Source organism: Montipora foliosa, chromosome 1 (assembly GCF_036669935.1).
Source record: "Montipora foliosa isolate CH-2021 chromosome 1, ASM3666993v2, whole genome shotgun sequence".
NCBI classification, from domain to species: Eukaryota; Metazoa; Cnidaria; class Anthozoa; order Scleractinia; family Acroporidae; genus Montipora; species Montipora foliosa.
In genome coordinates this window covers 29259259-29279022 of record NC_090869.1, presented here as the reverse complement: position 1 = coordinate 29279022, position 19764 = coordinate 29259259, and the positions used below count along the sequence as shown (strand labels likewise).

General features: G+C 37.8%; 1 protein-coding gene and 1 pseudogene across 2 annotated transcripts; one reads left to right on the top strand and one right to left on the bottom strand.

Annotated features, from left to right (window-relative positions):
• The window catches only part of LOC138012563 (uncharacterized), a 583226-nt pseudogene that overhangs the window by 543952 nt on the left and 19510 nt on the right, over window positions 1-19764 (top strand).
• On the bottom strand, window positions 3730-14947 carry LOC137976842 (uncharacterized). Of its 2 annotated transcripts, none has more exons than XR_011117791.1 (3): window positions 14821-14947; window positions 5829-6117; window positions 3730-5555 (listed from the first exon to the last, which is right to left on the bottom strand). XR_011117791.1 is itself a non-coding variant. In XM_068824181.1 (3 exons), exons 1-3 carry the CDS (start codon window positions 8672-8674, stop codon window positions 5100-5102), a joined length of 927 nt encoding a protein of 308 aa, XP_068680282.1. In that variant the 5' UTR covers window positions 8675-9117; the 3' UTR covers window positions 3730-5099. The 2 variants fall into 2 exon arrangements, 1 of the variants encoding a protein (XP_068680282.1); XM_068824181.1 differs by lacking the exon at window positions 14821-14947 and adding an exon at window positions 8493-9117.

The window sequence follows — 19764 nt, the reverse complement described above, 5'->3', positions numbered from 1 at the left end:
TTTATAATGAATACTGATAAACAAGGGCTAGAAGGAGAACATTGGGTTTCTATTTTTTGTAAAAGGGGTAAGAAATTTTATTTTGACTCATATGATGGAAACGAAATATATGGAAATGAGAATTGGAAACAATTTTTATCTAAGGAATGGATTAGAAATAATATAGAATTACAACAATTAGATAGCGATGTATGTGGAGACTATTGTATTTATTTTTTAAAAAAAATGAGTTGTATGGAAACTCCTAGTTTAGAATTTTTAAAGAAAGAATTTGATGAAGACGATCCCTTTTCTAACGATTACAGAGTGTGGGAAAAAGTACATTCGACTTTTCCAAAAACTTTAGGTAGAATAAGTCACGACATTAATTTTGATGATGTGACAGATGAAAAACTAATAAGAATAATTAAAGATAGTTTAAAAGAAAAGAAACAAATATGTAAGAGTCATAGCACTATAAAGACAAGTGTAAATAGAAAAAGAAAACACTTTTATTAAAGACATGGAACTGTGTGAACGTGTCTCACCTCCTAAATTCACTTATCCGAGTAGTATTGGTATATATGGAAATACGGGAACTGGAAAGACTTACTTCCTATATTCTTTACTCTCCAATGCTGATTCCTATTTTTCCACAAAGGACGGGAAAAGTATAAAGAAAATTGTATATTGTTATGGGTCTGTTTGGCAGCCAATTTTCAGTCGAATGGAAGAGAAAGGAATCATTCTACACAAAGGGTTACCAGACAATATTAAGTTCTTATTAAAAGAAGATGAAAGACCAGGTATAATCATATTGGACGATTTACAAACTGAGATAGAAAATAATGTGGAAACACAACATTTACTGACGAAAAACGCTCATTATTTAAATTTATCGAGCATCATTGTTTTTCAATCACTTTTTCCACCAGGTAAATATGGTAGAGTCATGCGGAGTCAATTTGCTGCTTTGATATTCTTTGGTTTCAAAAATGAGACTAATGCTTTACGATTTCGTTTTCGAGATTACGTACCTTCAAAAAAACATTTGGATTCCCTTATAAAACTTTATCGTCTATGGACAGAAAGGGAAGGTTGATATATGATAATAGACAATCACCCCATGTCAAAATGTTTGACGGTTTCTTTTCGTACAAATATCTTAAAAGAAGATGGTCCAACCCTTTCTATATCATTCAAGTGAAGGAGATGGAAGAGTATACATCAAGAAGAATAAGAACTTCTAAAGAAAGATTCACACCTATCTCTCATTTAACAAACGGACAAGAAATCATTTTTCAAAATAAAAATAGGGATCTTTATCAAAAGAAGGAAGACGGCGGAATCTCATATTTTCCATCAAATGAAAAATTGAGACTACGAATGAAGTATGGATCAAAATAAAACCAGATTCTACAAAAATTATGGTAAAATCAGAGAATTTGTGATAAAAGATACAGAACCTGAGAAAGACGAGGAAATCTTAGCAATATCAGACTTATTATATAACACTAAAACAGAAAAAGAAAATAAAAAGGCACAAGAAATTGAAGAGGTCATTGAACTTTAGTCGAAAAAGAAAAAAATACCTATTGCAATCAGAAGAAAAGCGATATTAAAAATGAGAAAAACTATAAGGAAAATACTTCAAGCTTTAATACTGAAGCATTTGGAAAAAGATGACGACGATGAACATCTTAGGTCAACCTCTATTTGAAGATAAGTTTATCAAGGAATATCTCTTATTAGGAGAAGAAGAATTACAACGTATGATAAATCAACATAAGGGTAGTGGAAAACAAGGAAATATAAAAGAAAAATATCATTCGGCAAATGATAAAACCATCGTGGAAAAGACCTACTTAAATTCAGAAGAAGAAGATTTTCCCCTTGAAAACCAATTAGATAAATGAAAAGGGTTGGATAGAGACCATATCTTGAAGGCATTTAAAGAATACGTGATAATGAACAGATGGATAAAAGATTTTCTACGAAAAGGGTCACCACTTCCAAACAATCTCGGTTTACAGGATGTACTAAGATACCTTCGAAAAATAAGAAAAAAATATAAATCCCAATTCATAGAAATGGGACTTATCGGTTACAAAAATGTTAAGCCACAGACGACCCCCCAATTTCGTGAAATTGGAGTTGGAACAAACAATCCCACACATTCGGTTGGAGTTGGTCCAAGTACTTCATCAAGTGGTGCCGGTCCGAGTCACGCGTATTCTTCTTCGTCTGGTTCTTCCACTCCAACTTTTAAGTGGGATGAAGACGAAGATGACTGGGGGGAAGTAAAAAAAAGTGTTTTAGAAAGTATTAATCAATTAAATAAGAAACAAGCAAGTGAAGGAAAAAAGAAATTTGTGACAGAAAGTGATATTCCTGATGTCGAACAGGCGTGGTTAAGCGGGATACCTGCCAAAGAATTTGGTTTAGACAGTAGTTATGATTTAAGTGATGATCTAGAGATTAGTGATGACGATGATGAATTCTATTCATTAAAGCCACCACAAAAAGGGTCAGGTCAAAAACGTGTTTTGGATGAAGAAGATTATTATCCGTTTCCTGTTTTTAATAAAAAGTGGGTAAAGGTCGAATGAATAAAATGATATATAAATGAGATTTTTAAAAATGCACTTCTTTTCATCTCACAAAAAGAAAAAATGGCTAGTTATATCCTAACTGAAGCAGAAGTGGAAGACCATAAAGCAAGAACTAAACCTAAAAGAATTAGAATCGGCGATTCTGAAGAAGAAGAAGAAGAAGAAGAAGATGAAGGGGAAGATCAGCCTACCGAATATGATAAATCGTTTATCAACGACGGAGATTCAAATGAGGATGCAAATCCTAACACTTCCACCAATTTAGAAAAAATGGAAAAACAATTGGCACTCCAGCAAGAAGGAAAGAAAAAGAAAAGAAGAGGACGTCCACCCCTAAACGAAAAGAATGAAGATGGAAAAAGGGTATATGTCTATTATTAAAAGACAAAAAAGACATTAACATTTTTTTAAAAAATTTTAATAATTTTTTCTGCTTCTCAAAAGACCAAGGCAAAACGACAGTCAGAAATCCTCATCATTCCTCCACCTCCAATGATGGTTGAAGAAGAAGAAGAAGAAGACTCGACAGCAAAAGCAACATTGGAAGCCTTAAGCAATATTAATTTTGATTGTCCAATCTGTAAATCCCCCTTAAATGTTGGGGTAACGAAAGAAAAAGGCACTTTTTATTGCATGTGTTCGTCCGGAGATTGCTATCTCGGTTGGCAAAAAGGAGAGGCTGCTTATGCCAAATATCTCTCAGATATTAGGACTCAAGTCTTGCCCGAATTTAAACATCCTAAGCCCAAAGTAAGATGTGAAGAACACGGAAAAACAGCCACCTTAACTTGTTGTTGCTCTAAAGTCGAGTTCATTAATGATCGATTTTTCGGATCAATTTTACTATGGGTAGTGTCGACCGACATATCGGCCGATCTGTCGACCGACATGTCGGTCGACGGTCGGTCGATATGTCGGTCGATAGTCGACCGCTAGTCGACCGCCAGTCGGTCGATAGTAGACCGATATGTCGGTCGATAGTCGGCCGACAGTCGGCCGGCAAAAAATTGCGTGGTGGTCAACATGACGACCGACTCTCGACCGACAGAGGCAATGTCGTGTCTCGGTGAAATATCGGCCAAGTGTCGGTGGAATATCGGTGAAGTGTCAGTGGTCTATCGGCCGAGTGTCAGTAGTCAATCGGTATCGCTTTTTTTTTTTTTGTCCGACGTAAAGTCCTGTATGGAGTTTACTGAGAATTGTTCAGCGGCCGAGAATGAAGCGTTTTTTAACATGAGATCTGCAAAATTAGCTAATAGCTGAGAAGTACGTAAAGTTTTACTGCCAAACATTAAACTGAAAACAACATCAGCAAAGTGCCGTTTTAAGGCTTGAAATATTTGTGGAACTTTGCTCTGCAACACACGTTGGTTGATAAAGGATTAGAAATATATTGGCGGCTAATTAAAATTCAGAGTAAGAATCTAGGTTTCCATCGAGGCCTGCGAAATAGCATTTTCAACCATTGGCCGGCTATGAGTCCTCTGAAGCCATCTAGAGAGGTTAATTTTAAATTCACTTAGAAACACATGAAAACCTTCACTGAAAGATGGAATTAAACGAGCTGAGGCGAATTGTGCTTAGCTTTTATTTTCTTCTTTTTTATTTGTGATATCATTTTTATATTATTTTTCTACTCTGTCAGGTACGCCCTTGCGTATTTGCGTAGGGAGAATTTGCGGCTGCCGTGGCACTAAATTACAAGCCTTCGCGGCGATTTTTTAGAGTTTCAAAGCTACTATCTATCAAAGAAAACCTTGAAATTCAAAAAGGAATAGCGACTGCATAAGTAACACACCCGAAGTATTATCGCACCTTGGCAGCTCTATTTTAGTCTCACTTTACTTTAACACACATTATATTTTTTGTTAATAGTGTCTGTAAAAAATACATAAAAAATATATATATAAAGTGCGTAACACTATAACTAATAGTGTAGTAACTATTTCACCACGCAAACTGACGCAAAGAGCGACTCTGAGCGACGTATCATTCGTGATGGAATTTCAGGTTGCGTAAAACAAAAACATAAGCAATTAGCCAAAAATGTTTGCCGTTTCATATTTTAAACACAGTAAGTTTGAAAGAAATTTATCATTATTATCAATTATAAGTCTGATTTTGTCTGTGACTAAATTCATGGGCTGCTTTAATAAACGTTTGAGCCTTATTACTGACTAACCATAACCCTAAAGTTTTCACCTTATTTGGTCGTTTCCAATGCTGGAAGCCTATCCAAAGAGCTTCTGTGTTTTTTTATTGTTTAGTCTGAGACCAGAGATTTAGGGTTAGGAACTGGCTGAATTGTATCTCTTCAATAGCAAACATTCTGAGACCGTTTCAATTGAACCAATAAAAATTTATTCTGACAAGTAAAATAACCAACAAAAATGTTTTCAACGGGGTGGGGGTATGGAACCAAGCCTACTTTGAGGGTGTGGGATGATGGTAGCAGAAAGAGACGATCTTTGTTTGCTGTGTGTTGTACAATGGTATTGACTGATTCCCTTAAAGGGGATACTGTTCAGCAATGTCATCGAGCAGCCTTCGAAAGCATCCATTTGGGTGAGGCTCACCATACCACCTTCGCCACGTGAATTCCTGAAGGTATTCAATGAGAAAGTCAGGGTTTGTGTTTCCCTTCATTTTCTTAAATTTTTCCTTTGCCGTACACCAGTTGCTTTCAGCATTCTGTGTATGGACTCCGGTTACTGGATCGACAAAATGTAGAGAATGATTCACCGCCCCGTGTTGTAAGCCGAGTCTTCTCTGGAGTTGCCGATATGCCGCCCACTGGTCCGTGTGCACTATGGAGCCAGGCTGAACCTTCCGTTGAATAATACGCAAAAGAGTCGCCGCATTGCGTCGCCTTACGAGCTGTAGGTATGGTCGGGCTGGAGCATACTGTGTATCAAACAACCCCAGTACCCATCTTTCTCTTTGAGGCCGACGCCCCCTGTGAAACTGCAAAGGAATAACAATTACAGCTCCATGAATTAAAATATTATGAAATATTATGAAAAGAATCATTGGAAATACGGTACATTAAAGATGTGAGGTGACGGAGGTGATACGACGCGCTCAGTCCGGCTTCAGACCGAGAACAGTACTGTTCAGTAGCGTAGAAGTACTGTGAGTGAGATTTTTATTTTGTAAGCAGTAGACTAGTTGTTAGGCGGCTAAGGCTTAAGCACAGTGATTCGAACCACTGGAAGGCCATACTTCCTATTTTCTTACCTTGGACTTGTGATTAAACTTTGATTCGTCGATCTGCACAATGACACCTGGTCCGCCTAACTGTGGAATCGGGTGGCGCAGCAATGCTTCCCATGCAACTTGCCGACACTTCCGTGCGAACTTGACTAAAACTTTCTGTGAGGCCGTTCCTTCAATTTCCATCATTCGTAGCGAACACTTGTGCGCCCATTTCCAGAGAAATTGCAACTGCCTTGCGATTGAAATTTTGCTTCCATAGAAATACGAATGTACTCTCACAGACGAAGAGCGTCGACAACGGTGACATCTCCTGTTGAAAAGTAAAGTTTAAGCTATATAGGTATGTTCGGTTCCAAGGGTATAGTTTTTAACCATTTTGTTCTGAAATAGGGTGTTCGTTGTGAGTTTGAAGCCCAAATGGTCTGAAATAGTTGAAAGCTATCGAATTTTAGCTCAGGTCGGCAGGGAAAATACCGTAAACTGCCGCTTATAAGCCCATCCGGTTACCGCTAATGCTCTAATTAGAGCCCAGCTTCCAATAAGCGCCTCGATTCGAATTACTGCGGCCCTCCAAAGGCTTAAAATTTTAAATAACCGCCCCCTTCAAATAAGCGCCCCCCCCCCCCCCCCCCTCTCCGAAAAAAGAGGTTCAGTACTTGCCGGTACGATATATGAGACGTATACGTGAATGTTCTTCAAAGTCGTACGGGTTTGTTTCTAATTTCCTCGATAGCAATATTCATGAAATATCCTAGAATTACAAGGCCTTTTTCAAGTTTTCTGCTTCCAGTGACTTCAACCACACCCTGCAGAACACGAAAGCGTTTTGTGAACGTTTAAAGTTTCACAAAAAAAAAATTTTCTATCACGTTGTTTGAGTATTTATATCACAGGGAGCCCTCACATCGTTTTTTAGGAAAAAATAAAAATTATAATCTTTCCTTTTGTTTTGTATTGGCCATTTTGAATTTTAAATGCGCGACGCGCTGGTCTGGGAGCGAATTAATTATGCGCGGTCAGATGGTGCGATGTCTGGAACCGAGAAATCTTCGGAAACGCTCGGTCGGTCGTAACCTTTATATTTTTGACAAGGGGTGAAACTCTTTTTAGTCCCTTCGAATTTCTCATGAATACGAAGACAAATATCTCTACAAATTGAACAAAAATTTGAAGGCAGAAGGACCAAAGGTTGAACTAATTATCCTGTAACTTATTAGAGTTGTTCCGCACAAGATGCAAATTTCCACTTTGTGACTTTAGGCATGCAAATTAAACCGGCACCTTGTGACCGGCGTTCTCGATCACGTCTTAATTGTGTTTGAAGACAATGCAGTTCTTTGTCTTTAAACACAATAAGGCGTGATCTAGAATGCCAGTCACAAAGTGCCGGTCTAATTTGTATGCCTACAGTAACAAAGTGGAAATTTGCATCTTATGCGGAACAACTCTATTTTGTCTGAATGTTTCTAGCTGTGCAATATTGATGCGTCGTTTCAAAATCTTTGATTTGGTCGCATGCTTCGGCCAGTTGGGGTACACGGAAGTAAGAATTTCAAATGCTTGATTGACATGTGTAAAGCAGAAGTGAATAAGATTGTTTGTTCTGATTGGCTCTTTATTATTCCGGAATTAGGTCTGTTCAATTCCGGAAGTTTACTTGATTTTGTTACGGAAACAAAATAACCATGTGAATGCGGGGAAATGTACAAAAATGAAGAACGCATGTGCAACTGCATAGATGTTGCTCTGCTATAATTAGGCCTTTTGTTTCCCGATGTTTTCGTTGCTGTTGTTTAGCTCTCGCTCAACAAAGGCCTTAATGAACAGAACAATAGCTATTCAGCAGAACGATTCATGGTCATACCCAATATGCAAAACGGTGAACGTGGGGAAGACGAATTCTTCCTGTTCATTTTTAACGGAACATGAACGACGATCACAGCACTTGGAGAATTTGCTTATTTTATATTTTGAACTTGAACACTTTCTTTTATATCAAGCTAGAGTAAAGTTGTGAATCAGATATGAGAATCATCGATGAATTTTTTTTAATGAAAGCTGTCTTCGAAGTTGCTTGAAAAGTTGTTACCAAAATAATAAAAATACGACTTTCCCTTTTTTTTAAAAGTGCCTTTTCGGAGTTAAGTTTCTTTAGGGACTTCCTCGGTGATTTTACCTCGACTTCCGGCTCTTTCGCTTTTACTTCCGGTTATACAATGCGATTCTACTTCCGTGTACCCCAACTGGCAGAGACACACGACCATGAAAGCTTGAAGTTGCACCCCTTGTCAAAAATATAAAGGTTACGACCGACCGAGCGTTTCCGAATATTTCTCGGTTCCAGACATAGCACCATCTGACCGCGCATAATTAATTCGCTCCCAGACCAGCGCGTGGCGCATTTAAAATTCAAAATGGCCACTACAAAACAAAAGGAAAGATTATAATTTTTAGCAGTATTGAGCATTTTAAGGCTTCATTTAAAAGAAGTAGACTAAAAACATATTTCGATCAACAGCCTTATTGCTCATTTGGAAACATTTTTTTTAGTCCGCTTATACGTCCATCGGGATATAACCCATCCATTTATAAACTAGCCCATCCAAAACCCCTTGCGAACAGGTATAAGCCCTGGACTTGTAAGCGGCAGTTTACGGTATGTAAATTGGAATTGAAATTACTTACCAAATGTATCCGTCCCCATTGCGCGGGTGGCGAATGAGGCGCATTGCATTCCTACAATTCCCGCAGTTGACATTTCTTTTCAGTAGTCTGTTCCTTTGCAACCAATTTATAAGGCGGAGTTTTCCTCTACTGCTTGTTGCAAAAATAAGGGGACAAAGAACTTCCCTAAAAAAGTTGGGCATTTTAGGAAGCTTGGCTTTTGATATACAATGTAATTCGAATCACTTTGAATGAATGTGCTGAGAACAAAACTCCTAACGGCAACGGCATGACAGCCCGTCACGTGCGTGTGCAGGACTTTGGTTCTAATCAAAGTTAAAACCACAAACAGCGATCGCTGACGAGGGGAACCGTGTCGCAAAAATCCCCATTGTTAGTGTACCATGATCGAGGCCAATGACCAAAACGTATTTTGAATATTTTCATAATCAATCAGGTACAATGAAAAAAGTCCAGTATTGCAGGCCCAGAGGAAAAACTGATAACACGAAAAATTGACTACGACCTGGAAACGCAAAATGTATATAAGTTTTGCATCTGTTCTTTGTTCGCATAATCCAACACCCAAGTTTGCGGCAAAAAAGTAATTAGCGCGGGAGATAAGTCCTTTGAAGAGTGCGCAACTAATTAAACCGTGTCACTTTTACACTTTTTTATAATGAGAGAATTCATACAGAAGAATTTTTCTTGGAGACAAGCCACTTTCCCACACTCCATGATATCGACCCCAAGAGCGACACGGGATAAATATATATAACTCTCAGCGGAAAAAGATTCGATGCAGCTGCATTAGGTGTATTCGAGAACATTAACGCGTTATGGCTTCACGAACAAAAACATGTATGATATGTGGTTTATCGGATGGCCACACTCTGATGAACTGCCCTTACCGATGCGAGTTTTGCGGCGTGTCGGTGAATTATTGTGAGTGCCATGATTCTAGTATAGTGAACAGCGTTTTGGCGTTGGAGACCCCCGAAAAGGCGGACAGAAGTACCGAAACTTCAACATCGAAACCAGCACCGCCACAAGCAGCCCGTGAGAAACGTAAAGGAAGTAACGATGAATGGTAAGCAAACTATTCCTAATTGTAGATTTTGTTTGCAAATAGTATATGCAGTAAAATATATGGATGATTGGAAAAAAATATCGATGGCTATGGCCATCAATCGAAATGAAAGCTTGTTTGGTCATTTGTAGTACGACTTCAAGTAACGCGAGTTTGTATCGAGTCGACTTAACATGCGTATCGAATCGACTTTGACTTGTCAGTATCGAAACGACTTTGTATCGAAACGACCGGACTCCATCGAAATTTATCAGTGTGTGGAATTATGAACAGAGGAACTAGTCTATAATTGGAGCTAAATTATAGATCGCCACTAATAAACTCTATTATGAATAGGCCCTATTTCTTACATTCGTATTTTATTGTATTTACAGGTGTGGGACAAGCAATAAAACTGGACAAAAGAGGCCAGAAAAGACAGTGCCCGAAAAGAAATTCAAAGAAGCCAAGAATGACCTGCAGGCTGCTATGAAGCAATTGAAAAACTCGGAAGAACTCAACAGAAAGAAGGAGGAGGAATACCAGGAAACGATCGCCGCCATGCAAAGACGCATCAAAGAACTTGAAGGTATGTAGCATTTTTTGCACGGTTTATTGTCCACGCTACTGGTCCCATTTGTCCGAGAGTATCTCTGAATTATGCACTGGGATCATGTTTGTCATGATTTGGCGCGGTTTGGTGTCAGACTATCATTATATTTCGATGCTTCGACTATATTTTCGCCTGCTGACAGGCGCTAGAAAGGGAAGGGAGAACGTCAGCAGGAATCGGATGCGGGGAAAAGGTGTGAACATTGTTAAGAAATCAAAAGTTTTGAAATTCGGCGTTGTTTAACAGGAAAATATTTCTTTTCATTTTATTACATCCATCTTTCTACTTTGAAAAAGTTGCGCGCGATGTTTCTGGGGTGGACGTACCTTGCAACATCGCTCAACGGGGGAGTCATAAGGGCTGTCCAAAAAACCGCAAAACCGCATGGAAAAGTCTAAATGCAAAACCGCGCATGAATGCGTTACTGAAAACAGTTATGCACGAAAACCGAAAACCGCATAGTCTTGTTAAACTGCAAAAGCGCAAGTTAAAAGAAATTGTTTGCAAAACCGCATTAAAAATAATCCAAAAACCGGATTACTGCAAATCCTTATGCCCCTCCTCCTCAAAACTTCAAATGTTGCATTTTCTTTTCACCGCAGAATGGTTGCACGCCAAAATGGAGCGCAAAGTATCCGCACTAGAAAGACAGAGTATTCAGTAGAGATGTACACAGGCTGCAACTTCGTTGTGAACGATGCGAAGACGCGGAGTAGAACAGAGATTCTCAAGGGGCGTGTAGATACCACATACGCACGTACGCACGTGTATACAGCTGAAATTTGAAAATTTCTTTTCAATCTTACGAAAATACTCGAGTCAAATCGGATTCAGTCGGCATATTATCGATAATGACAAATTGCTCCAAATGGTAGCCCAGTGGGGATGACAAAGATAGACGAGCAGGGGGTGGGTTGGTAAATTTTCCGACTTTTTGCAACTTTGTCTTTCTGTGCAACGCGCGCGAAAGTTTGACCAAGCGCTTTCGCGTTAAAATGCTTCCGTGGTCAACTGAAAAAAAAACTGATTCTGCCCAAACGGTTTCACTATGAAATTGTTTTGTGCCTAATGGCGGCTTTATTTTGCTGATTGAATGACGCGTCACAAAAAAGTGAAATTCTGACTAAGCGCTAAGCGCTTCGCTGTGGATTATAAGGGCGGCTTCATTTTTCCTTTCGAGTGATTCGCTGTTTGTTATAATGGCGGATTTTCTTTGGACTAATTATTTGTGTACCACGCGCGCGAAAGTTCGAACACTGTTCTGACCAAGCGCTTTCGCGTTAAAATGTTTCTGTGGTCTTTGAACTGCTTCTGCCGAAGCGTATTCACTATGAAATGGTTTTGTGACTCAAATTTTGTAATAATGCCGGCTTTATTTCGCTGATTGAGTGACGCGCCCCCAAAAAAGTGAAATTCTCACTAAGCGCTTATCGCTTATATGGATCCGACCCAAAGTTCGATATACTTTTTCGAATACAAAAACATGCGTTGAAAACATGGCAACGTTAAGCGTATCAGGTATTTTTAATCGATAATTTCATAATTTCATTCGATCATAATATCGTACAGGCAACTGAAAATGCAATATTTTTTTGTAGAGTCGGTTAGCAAGGGCAAGAGTAAACAAAAATCAGCTGCAACTGAAGTGGACACTGACGATGGCCAAAAGTCTGATACTGACATGGGGGAGGTCGATCCTATGGAGGACGGTAATTGGGGAAAGGAAACAAAAGACGATGAAGACGATGAAGACGATGAAGACGATGAAGACGATGAAGACGATGAAGACGATGAAGACGATGAAGACGATGAAGAGGGAGCTGAGCTTGCTCAGAAAAAGACTAAAGGTTAGTTCGTGTGCATGACTGAACAATAACTGGAACATAGCTGATTTATATACAAGTCGAATCCAATGACACTTTCCCTCGGGTATTTGACTTGCTATTAAGGTTACTGTCAACAAAATATGGTCATAATTTTCCCCAAAAAAAATTGGGGCTCTTTAGTTAGACAAAAATTACAAAATCTTAAAAACAACGCGAGATATGCTAGAAAGAGTGTTTTATGGGAACTGGCGAAGGACAGCAAAATGGGTCATAATCCTAGTTTGGAACCGGCATCCTATTGACAATTTCGCGCGCAAAACTCCATGCGAATCTCGAATTTGCATGCCCAGGGGGAGGACTCTCTAATGCAAATGACGGGGTTGCTCGTCGTTCATTTTAAATTTACCCTTAAAGATACCAGTTTTTAGCTGTAGGTATCTTGATTTCCTTTCTTATCGCTTTAGACAACCGATACAGAATGACAGTGGTTTCTTTATTGATATTTATTCGCAAGCAACCTAAAAAGATAGCCTGAGAGCTAGAAACGTGAGATTTTTCTCCTGGAAACCGTAAGCGAGATAGCAATCCCTGATTTTACCCCTAAGACATGTTGACCAAACATGACCTTATCCCTGGGAATTGATATTTTCCTTATAAAATGTCGTAGTCAAAACCCATTGTGGGGTCAGAGAATTACCATATAACATTTCAAACATTTGCAAATTATTTCAGAAACAAAAAAGGTTACATTCACCGATGACTGAACTTAAACTACTCCATTTTCTTTCAGAATTACCGATATCAGGATCTAATCTGGAAGGTTTTCATAAAAGATATAAAGGCGTCCTCCGAATTTTACAGAAACATCGCTGTTCCTTGACAGAAGCTATGCGACGCTTTGGCATCGCACGGAACACGTTAAGAGATTACATTGGCCTGTGTGAGCTCAAGATCGTGGACCCCAGGAGATATGAAAGAATTGTGGGGACTGAGCGCGAGAAGACAGGGAAAGTATCCGCCAAGATTATTGAATGTCGTTGCAGGGCTGCTTTGAAAGAATTCAAAACTCGCTTGAATGAATTGAAGGAGGAAAAGCAGCTCCTTCCTTTCTATCCAAAAGACGAATTTTACTCCTAATCATTTTTCGCGAGGCTCTGGCGAAAAGTTTGTTAACTAGGATTATTTTCTTTGACGTTCTGTTGAAAGCAATAGGTTATTTCAAAATGTAGGGGGTTATTATAACAAACAGTAGATCATAAATATGTAACTGTAGGATTTCGACAGAGCCTCAGCTTCTTGACTTCATTTTTGTTGTTTTTATATGTTTCAGTTGCCTTACCCGGCTGGGGGAGTAAAAATTATATTAGCTTTGTGATAATAAGGGTTAATGATTTTTAATGAATTTTTTTAAGGCTGGAGGAGTAAAAATTATTTTAGCTTTGTGATAATAAGGGTTAATGACTTGTAATGAATTTTTTAAAGGCTGGGGGAGTAAAGATTATATTAGATTTGTGAGAAACGATTTTTTTTGTGAGAAACGATTTTTGATTTTTAATGAATTTTTTTAAAGGCTGGAGGAGTAAAGATTGTCTTAGCTTTGTGATAATAAGTCCAAGGACCAGAAGTACACTCCAGTTTAGGCCGCACAAGGTGTGGGTCTAGCTATAGTAATTAAATTAATTAAAATGCGTACCACCAAACACCACTATCTGCACCAACTGACAACAGCGACAACAAGTACAAACATGTATTCGACTGATTGTATTCGACTGATTGCACCATCACTTGCAATCGTGACAGCTGATGACGTAATATCTGATGACGTAATGGTCTAAATCTGAAACCTCCGGCCTTGCACATGTAACTTCATGAAAGAACGCAAATACTAAAAATAAATCAAACTAAATAAATCAAACTAAAAATAAAATTTCCAAGAAAATGAAAAATGGAATTATAACCCTTGAAGTAACGTTACTTTCCACCACTAGCGAAGGAATTAATAAATCTGTTTTTGCTTTTGCCACGCAATCTGTAGTTTATCCCGCTTCAGTATGATGGGAATTTCCTGATCAGTGAAGTAATGTAAACATGTCAAGGCACGTTTCATGTACTTGCGTTTCTGAACTCCTTTCGATTGCAAGACAAGGGAAAATCCTTTCACCAAAAATACAAGAATACACGGGGAATCAGAGTTTAATAGACTATTCCTACTCTCAAGCGAAACGGTTAAAAGTAGCGTGATTATATGTATCAATTTCGCTGACGTCAAGACATTCCACATGTGTAACGCAACCAGTGACCTGCCTTACCGTACTCGGTTTAAATAAGCGGATATATTTTTATATTAAATAAATACTAGAAGAGTCGCAGAATATTCAGTAGGTCAACAATTAAATAAACCCTAAACGCTACTTGATCCACATACCGCGTGATCCGCGTGATCTGCCTCGTACTGGATAGGTAAGTTGAAGCATTTTTGAAGGCGCTTATCATAATATTTTTTAACAGTTGTAGTTTTGGTAACTTGAGGCACTACTTCTCTTTAAGTATTCTTTATGGTAAAATAATTATTTTAAAAAAAATTCTTAAAGTCCAGCGTCCAGAGTCCATTGTCCAATCCAGATTTTAAGTTTTGGCTGCGTGGGGTATGAATCTAGTCACCGACACACGACATAAAGGGTCGAACATGACCCGCGCTCGCTTCGCGCAGTTAAAAATCACGGGTAAAACATGAAATGCTGCGTGACCATCAACCTCGTATCCAGGCTCTCTCTTCTTTTCCTCCCTTGTCGTCGATACTCGAAAGATTATAGAGAGTTAGCCTAAAGAAACCCGACTCACCAAAGCTAAGGTAGCCATCCACGTGATTATCATACCATTCCTCTATTACAATGGCCACACTCTAAAGGATCGGCAAGTAAATGCCGTGCTTGAACGGTTGAACACTTGAACAGTTCTAAACGCAAACCCCTTTCCAGGTGCAAATCTATAGCCAAAGCTGTTCACCGCCGTCTAAACTCCCACGGGATTCAAAAGTGATGAACAAACAACTAAAAATAAAGAGTCGGACTTATAGCCCTTGCCTAACGGGAAATTTTTGACGACCAAACATAAACATTGTTTGGTGATCAAACATTTTGATGTTGAACTAGGGAATGAAATGACAGTGAAGTATCGGTGAAACATCGGCCAAATGTCGACCGAGTGTCGGCAAAGTATCAGTGAATTGTCGGTCAAATATCGACCGACTGTGTACCGATATATCGACCGACTATCGGTCGACATATATCGGTCGACAGTCGGCCGACTATCGGCCGGCTATCGACCGCCATATCGGTCTACTATCGACCGACTGGCGGTCGACTAGCGGTCGACTATCGACCGACATATCGACCGACCATCGGCCGACATGTCGGTCGACATATCGGCCGATATGTCGGTCGACACTACCCATAGTAAAATTGATCCGATTTTTCTACACTTGTGCAAACAAAAAAGATGCTGGAGGAAAATGTGATTTCGTAAAAGCAGCCGAATTTAGCTCTGGCTCCAAAAATGCTGCCAATGCAGAAGCATGGTATAGAGTGGAAGAAAAGAAGGAAGTTAAGAATACCAAAGAAGCTAAGGCAGGGTTAGCTTATCACATGCAAGAAATAAGTACATCCAAACAAAAAGAAAGAGAAAAAGCATTAAGAAAGAAAAAGTAAAAAGTGTTATTTTGTTTTTTTCTTCATCAAATAAAGACAATTGACAAATTTTCATGATAAAAAATAAAATTAATATTGTTAAGTAAGGGTTTTTAGAAAAAATGACAAATAAAAAGTGGGAATTATATAAAAAATGTTGTATTTTCTTCTATTGGTCTTTTTATATAAAAATAAGTGGACACTTTCAAAATGAGCCACTTCCCATAAAATAAGTGGACACTTTCGAATGAGCCACTCCCATAAAAAAAATTGATGGAGAAGAGAAACACCTTTTCTTTTTCTGGCCCGGCTGTGTATCGCAAACCGGGATATGCCAACCCGTTTAGGGAGGTCCACTCCATCTTGACTTCAATACATCTTTTCAAACTATTTATATGAAACACAACAAAATAATCCAAAACATGTGGTAAATTCTCTTAATACTTCACACATAACGCATGCGTAGAATAATCCAAAACAAGTGGTAATACTCTTAACACTTCACACATGACACACGTGTAAGCCATTATAAAAACAAAATTAAAAGAGTCCAAACTCCATCATTGCACAACAAAAACAACTATGAACCTGACGACCTTATAACTTTAATATTTCCTAAAAAGGAAATTTTAAAAATCCATCATCTAGTATAAAATAGAAATAAAATTTCTTTTTTTCTACACTTTTTATCATCAAAAAACAGGAGACAGAAAAAAAACACTTCAAAAAATGAGGTAAGAGACGATGATTTTAAGAATGAACTTGTCCTTTATGAAAAATCAAGTCAAAAATGATAAAACAAAAGAAAATGAGTCTCTTTTTTTTTATTTTTAATATTTTTCAGTCTATCCAAAAACCCTTCATCTTTTCCTAAAATTCTTCCTCGTCTTGGAATCATCAGACGTCAACTAAAATGCAAACCCACTGATTTCGAACCAATTTATCAAGTGAAACCAAGCGAATTCATAATGCTGAATGACAAAACAGTGTTAGTGAAAATAGCACCTTTGAAAACTGATCATGCCAGCATAACAGTTACCGTAGCCTGGGGGAATGATTTTCCCAAACCTTTCAATCACATTATTGCAATCTTTAATGTGTATTTAGGGTCAGAACGCGACATGTATAAAAAAACAGTAGAAGGACGAGATATCTTGTTGGTTCTGCAATCTGTTTGGAGTGACAATTTAGTGATGAACGAAAGAGAACGACTTTTGATCTCTGATTTCGTCAAAGATCATCAAACAGTGATGATGTAGCAAAGAGTTAACCGCGATATCCCTCCTACCACTATGGAAAAAGACATCGGTCTAACAAAGTTAACTTCTATTATCGCTCCAATATTTGTTCACTACAAAAAAGAAGGAGGGCTTAAACTACCAACCGACCTAAGTGCAAGAGTATTTGAATATCTATTAGATGTCGCATGTATTAAAATATCACTCTTCGATGAGAATCGTTTCTTTTTCCAACCAGAGTTTGTGCATGATTAGGAGAATTATCGGTTTGGAAGACACAACAAACTTGATCCAAAAAAATGTGAAGATTTATTTCAACTTGATCAGTGTTACATGATGGTTGAAGATAAAAAATGTAAAAACTGTGACAATATTACTTCAAAATCTGTCACTGACATCACCAATGAACTACCTCGGATACATGAAGACATCCTTTGCACATCATGTCAAGTAAAAGTAGAGGTAATATATACTTATATTTTCACTCTTTTAATTCATTACTTATTTATTTTTAAACATTGAGGAATCTCATGTACATCGCCAGCGACATGGACTTCAATAAGTTCCTTCATCTGTTCAACAGTGATACTACCGGATTTATAATCCTTGAAAAGATTTAATTTTCTCTTAGCAAGACGAGTCAATACTCCCACCATCTGAAGCCACTGAGAATTACTCTTAACTTTCGTCTCTTCTAAGATTAGATTAAATTTTTCTTGAGTATTAATCTCCTTAACACGAGTAAATGGATACGAAACAAGTGTCAAAAGAGCCTCATATAATGCTTTCTTAGCACTTTTGGACGGGTCCGTTGGTTTGACAACAATTTCTTTTTCAACCTTTTTTTGATCATTTTCTCTTGAAAAATTATGATCTCATTTTCTTTAAGTTGTTCTTCCTTCACCTTCCTCTCTTCATCTGCCTTCTTTTTCCCAAAATTATTTTCAATAGTTTTTGATGAAAGCAATGTTTCTCAACATCGGACGACATCTCCATAATCTCCGGCGAAACAGTGTATAATGTCGACAAAAACACGGATTTCAATCTCTCGAATTGATTCCTTTGCTTTTGAGATTGTTTCAAAATAGCAGACGATAATGTAAATACATCCATTTTTAACTGATTCAAAACTGGTTGATTTTTAGAAAAACGATAATGATCGTCATCTATCAACGCACGTACTAATTGCGAACAATGTGAAAACAAAACACTTGTATTATGTTCTATTTGTTCATCAATCAATGTTAAAAGACTCATTTTTTTCTTCTTCATCTGATCTTCATTACTTAACTCTACTGAAGAAACTTCTTTCTCCCTGTCTTTCACAGCAACCTCTTCCACAGTAGAAATCGAGCTTTTCTCTTCTCTTGTCACTTTTCCTTCTTTGACGACCTCGACTTCGACAGCGCTTGATTTTGATGGACACATGGCTTGTGACTTTTTAGATTTATAAACCCTCTTCTTTGTCATCGTTTCTCCATCAACTTTAGATTGTCTTGGTTTATAGGTTCTCTTCTTCTTTGTTTTATTCTCAGCAAGTTTTTCTCTTTTTTGACATGTCTAATTCTTCATTCAAAGGTTGCATCGCAGATGGAAAAGGTAGAGGGTGAAAAATCTGTGGTGGTTGGGGCAGAAAAGTCTCAAAAGGAGGAAGACGATTGTCAATATCCTGAACTGGAGTTTGAGACTCAAACGTTTGACCCTGAAGAAATTCAGCAGCAGTTCCAAAGGTGTCCTTCAGTAAAGCCTGACCAGGATCAACATCAGGAAATATGAGTGGTGAGTTATCAAATGCAGTTAACCGACATTGTGTCTAAACGAAAAACTGATTCTTCCATTCACTGTTTTTCCAAAAAGATCACGAATGATATTGAGACAAACAGAAATACAACTTCTTATAATTCATTTTTCCCGCTTATTTCAGATTGGTGGAATGTGATGATCAATTTACCTGGGTCACGAGGTCACCACCATCTGAAAGCTGAACCCAATGATTTAAAAGAATTAGTCGATGCTTTTTATGATGCAGCATTATATCATGATTTTTCTCATTTGAAACTTATTTTATCGCCAATTAAAAGAGTGAAAATACAAAATTTCCTTGATAGCGGAGATCGATCGATATTAGAAGGAGACGACATATACTGCTTTGTATTTCGATTTTTTTACAATGGAGTAGAACAAATGAAAAGAGAGAATGAAATAACTTGTCATTATATTCTACAACAAACCGCTCTGTTTTTAGGTTACAAAACAGAAGAATTCGTAGAGATATTAGAAACAAAAACAATCTATGAATTTCTATTACATAAGTTAACAGTTGGTAAACCCCTGTACCACATCGAATCGTATGATGGTCATGAAATTTCATTTCTAGAAAGTATTCTGTATCGAAAACAAGGAGTTCTATGTCAACGTTGCAATCGATGTCAAGAGATCGTTCTCGAAACATCGCAAAAAATTCAAGACGAAAGCCTGTTAATCGGGATAGACGAAGACGGCACTAAAACTTTCAGCACAGTTTTATAGTTCTAAATAGAGTGAATCAAATCAAAATTCAAAAGTGTATGTTAACCATTTTGTCTCTTTTTATTTTTCATATTTTACAATAAAACAAAAAAATCATTGAAAAAGCTGTTCCACATTCTTCTTAATATTAATCCCATGTCTTGATGCAAATTCCAACCACGATTTTTTCCCTGGTAAATTATCTATTGCCTTTACCGTTTCATCATCGGCTTTCCATTTTTTCTTTATGTCTGAACCAGCATTTGCATGAGCTATATCGTGTTTGCGTGCAATTTTATCCAATCTATTAATCCCCTGTTGACCTTTGGCTAAATGATATTCCAGATGCGTGC

What these genes read in the sequence shown, in the direction of transcription:
- LOC137976842 (XM_068824181.1), bottom strand. Translation starts at nt 8,674, where the DNA reads ATGCCCAACTTTTTTAGGGAAGTTCTTTGTCCCCTTATTTTTGCAACA. An exon ending in AATGGGGACGGATACATTTG is followed by an intron (nt 6,118 to 8,492) that starts GTAAGTAATTTC and finishes ACTTTTCAACAG; the next exon opens with GAGATGTCACCGTTGTCGAC. An exon ending in AGTTTAATCACAAGTCCAAG is followed by an intron (nt 5,556 to 5,828) that starts GTAAGAAAATAG and finishes ATTCCTTTGCAG; the next exon opens with TTTCACAGGGGGCGTCGGCC.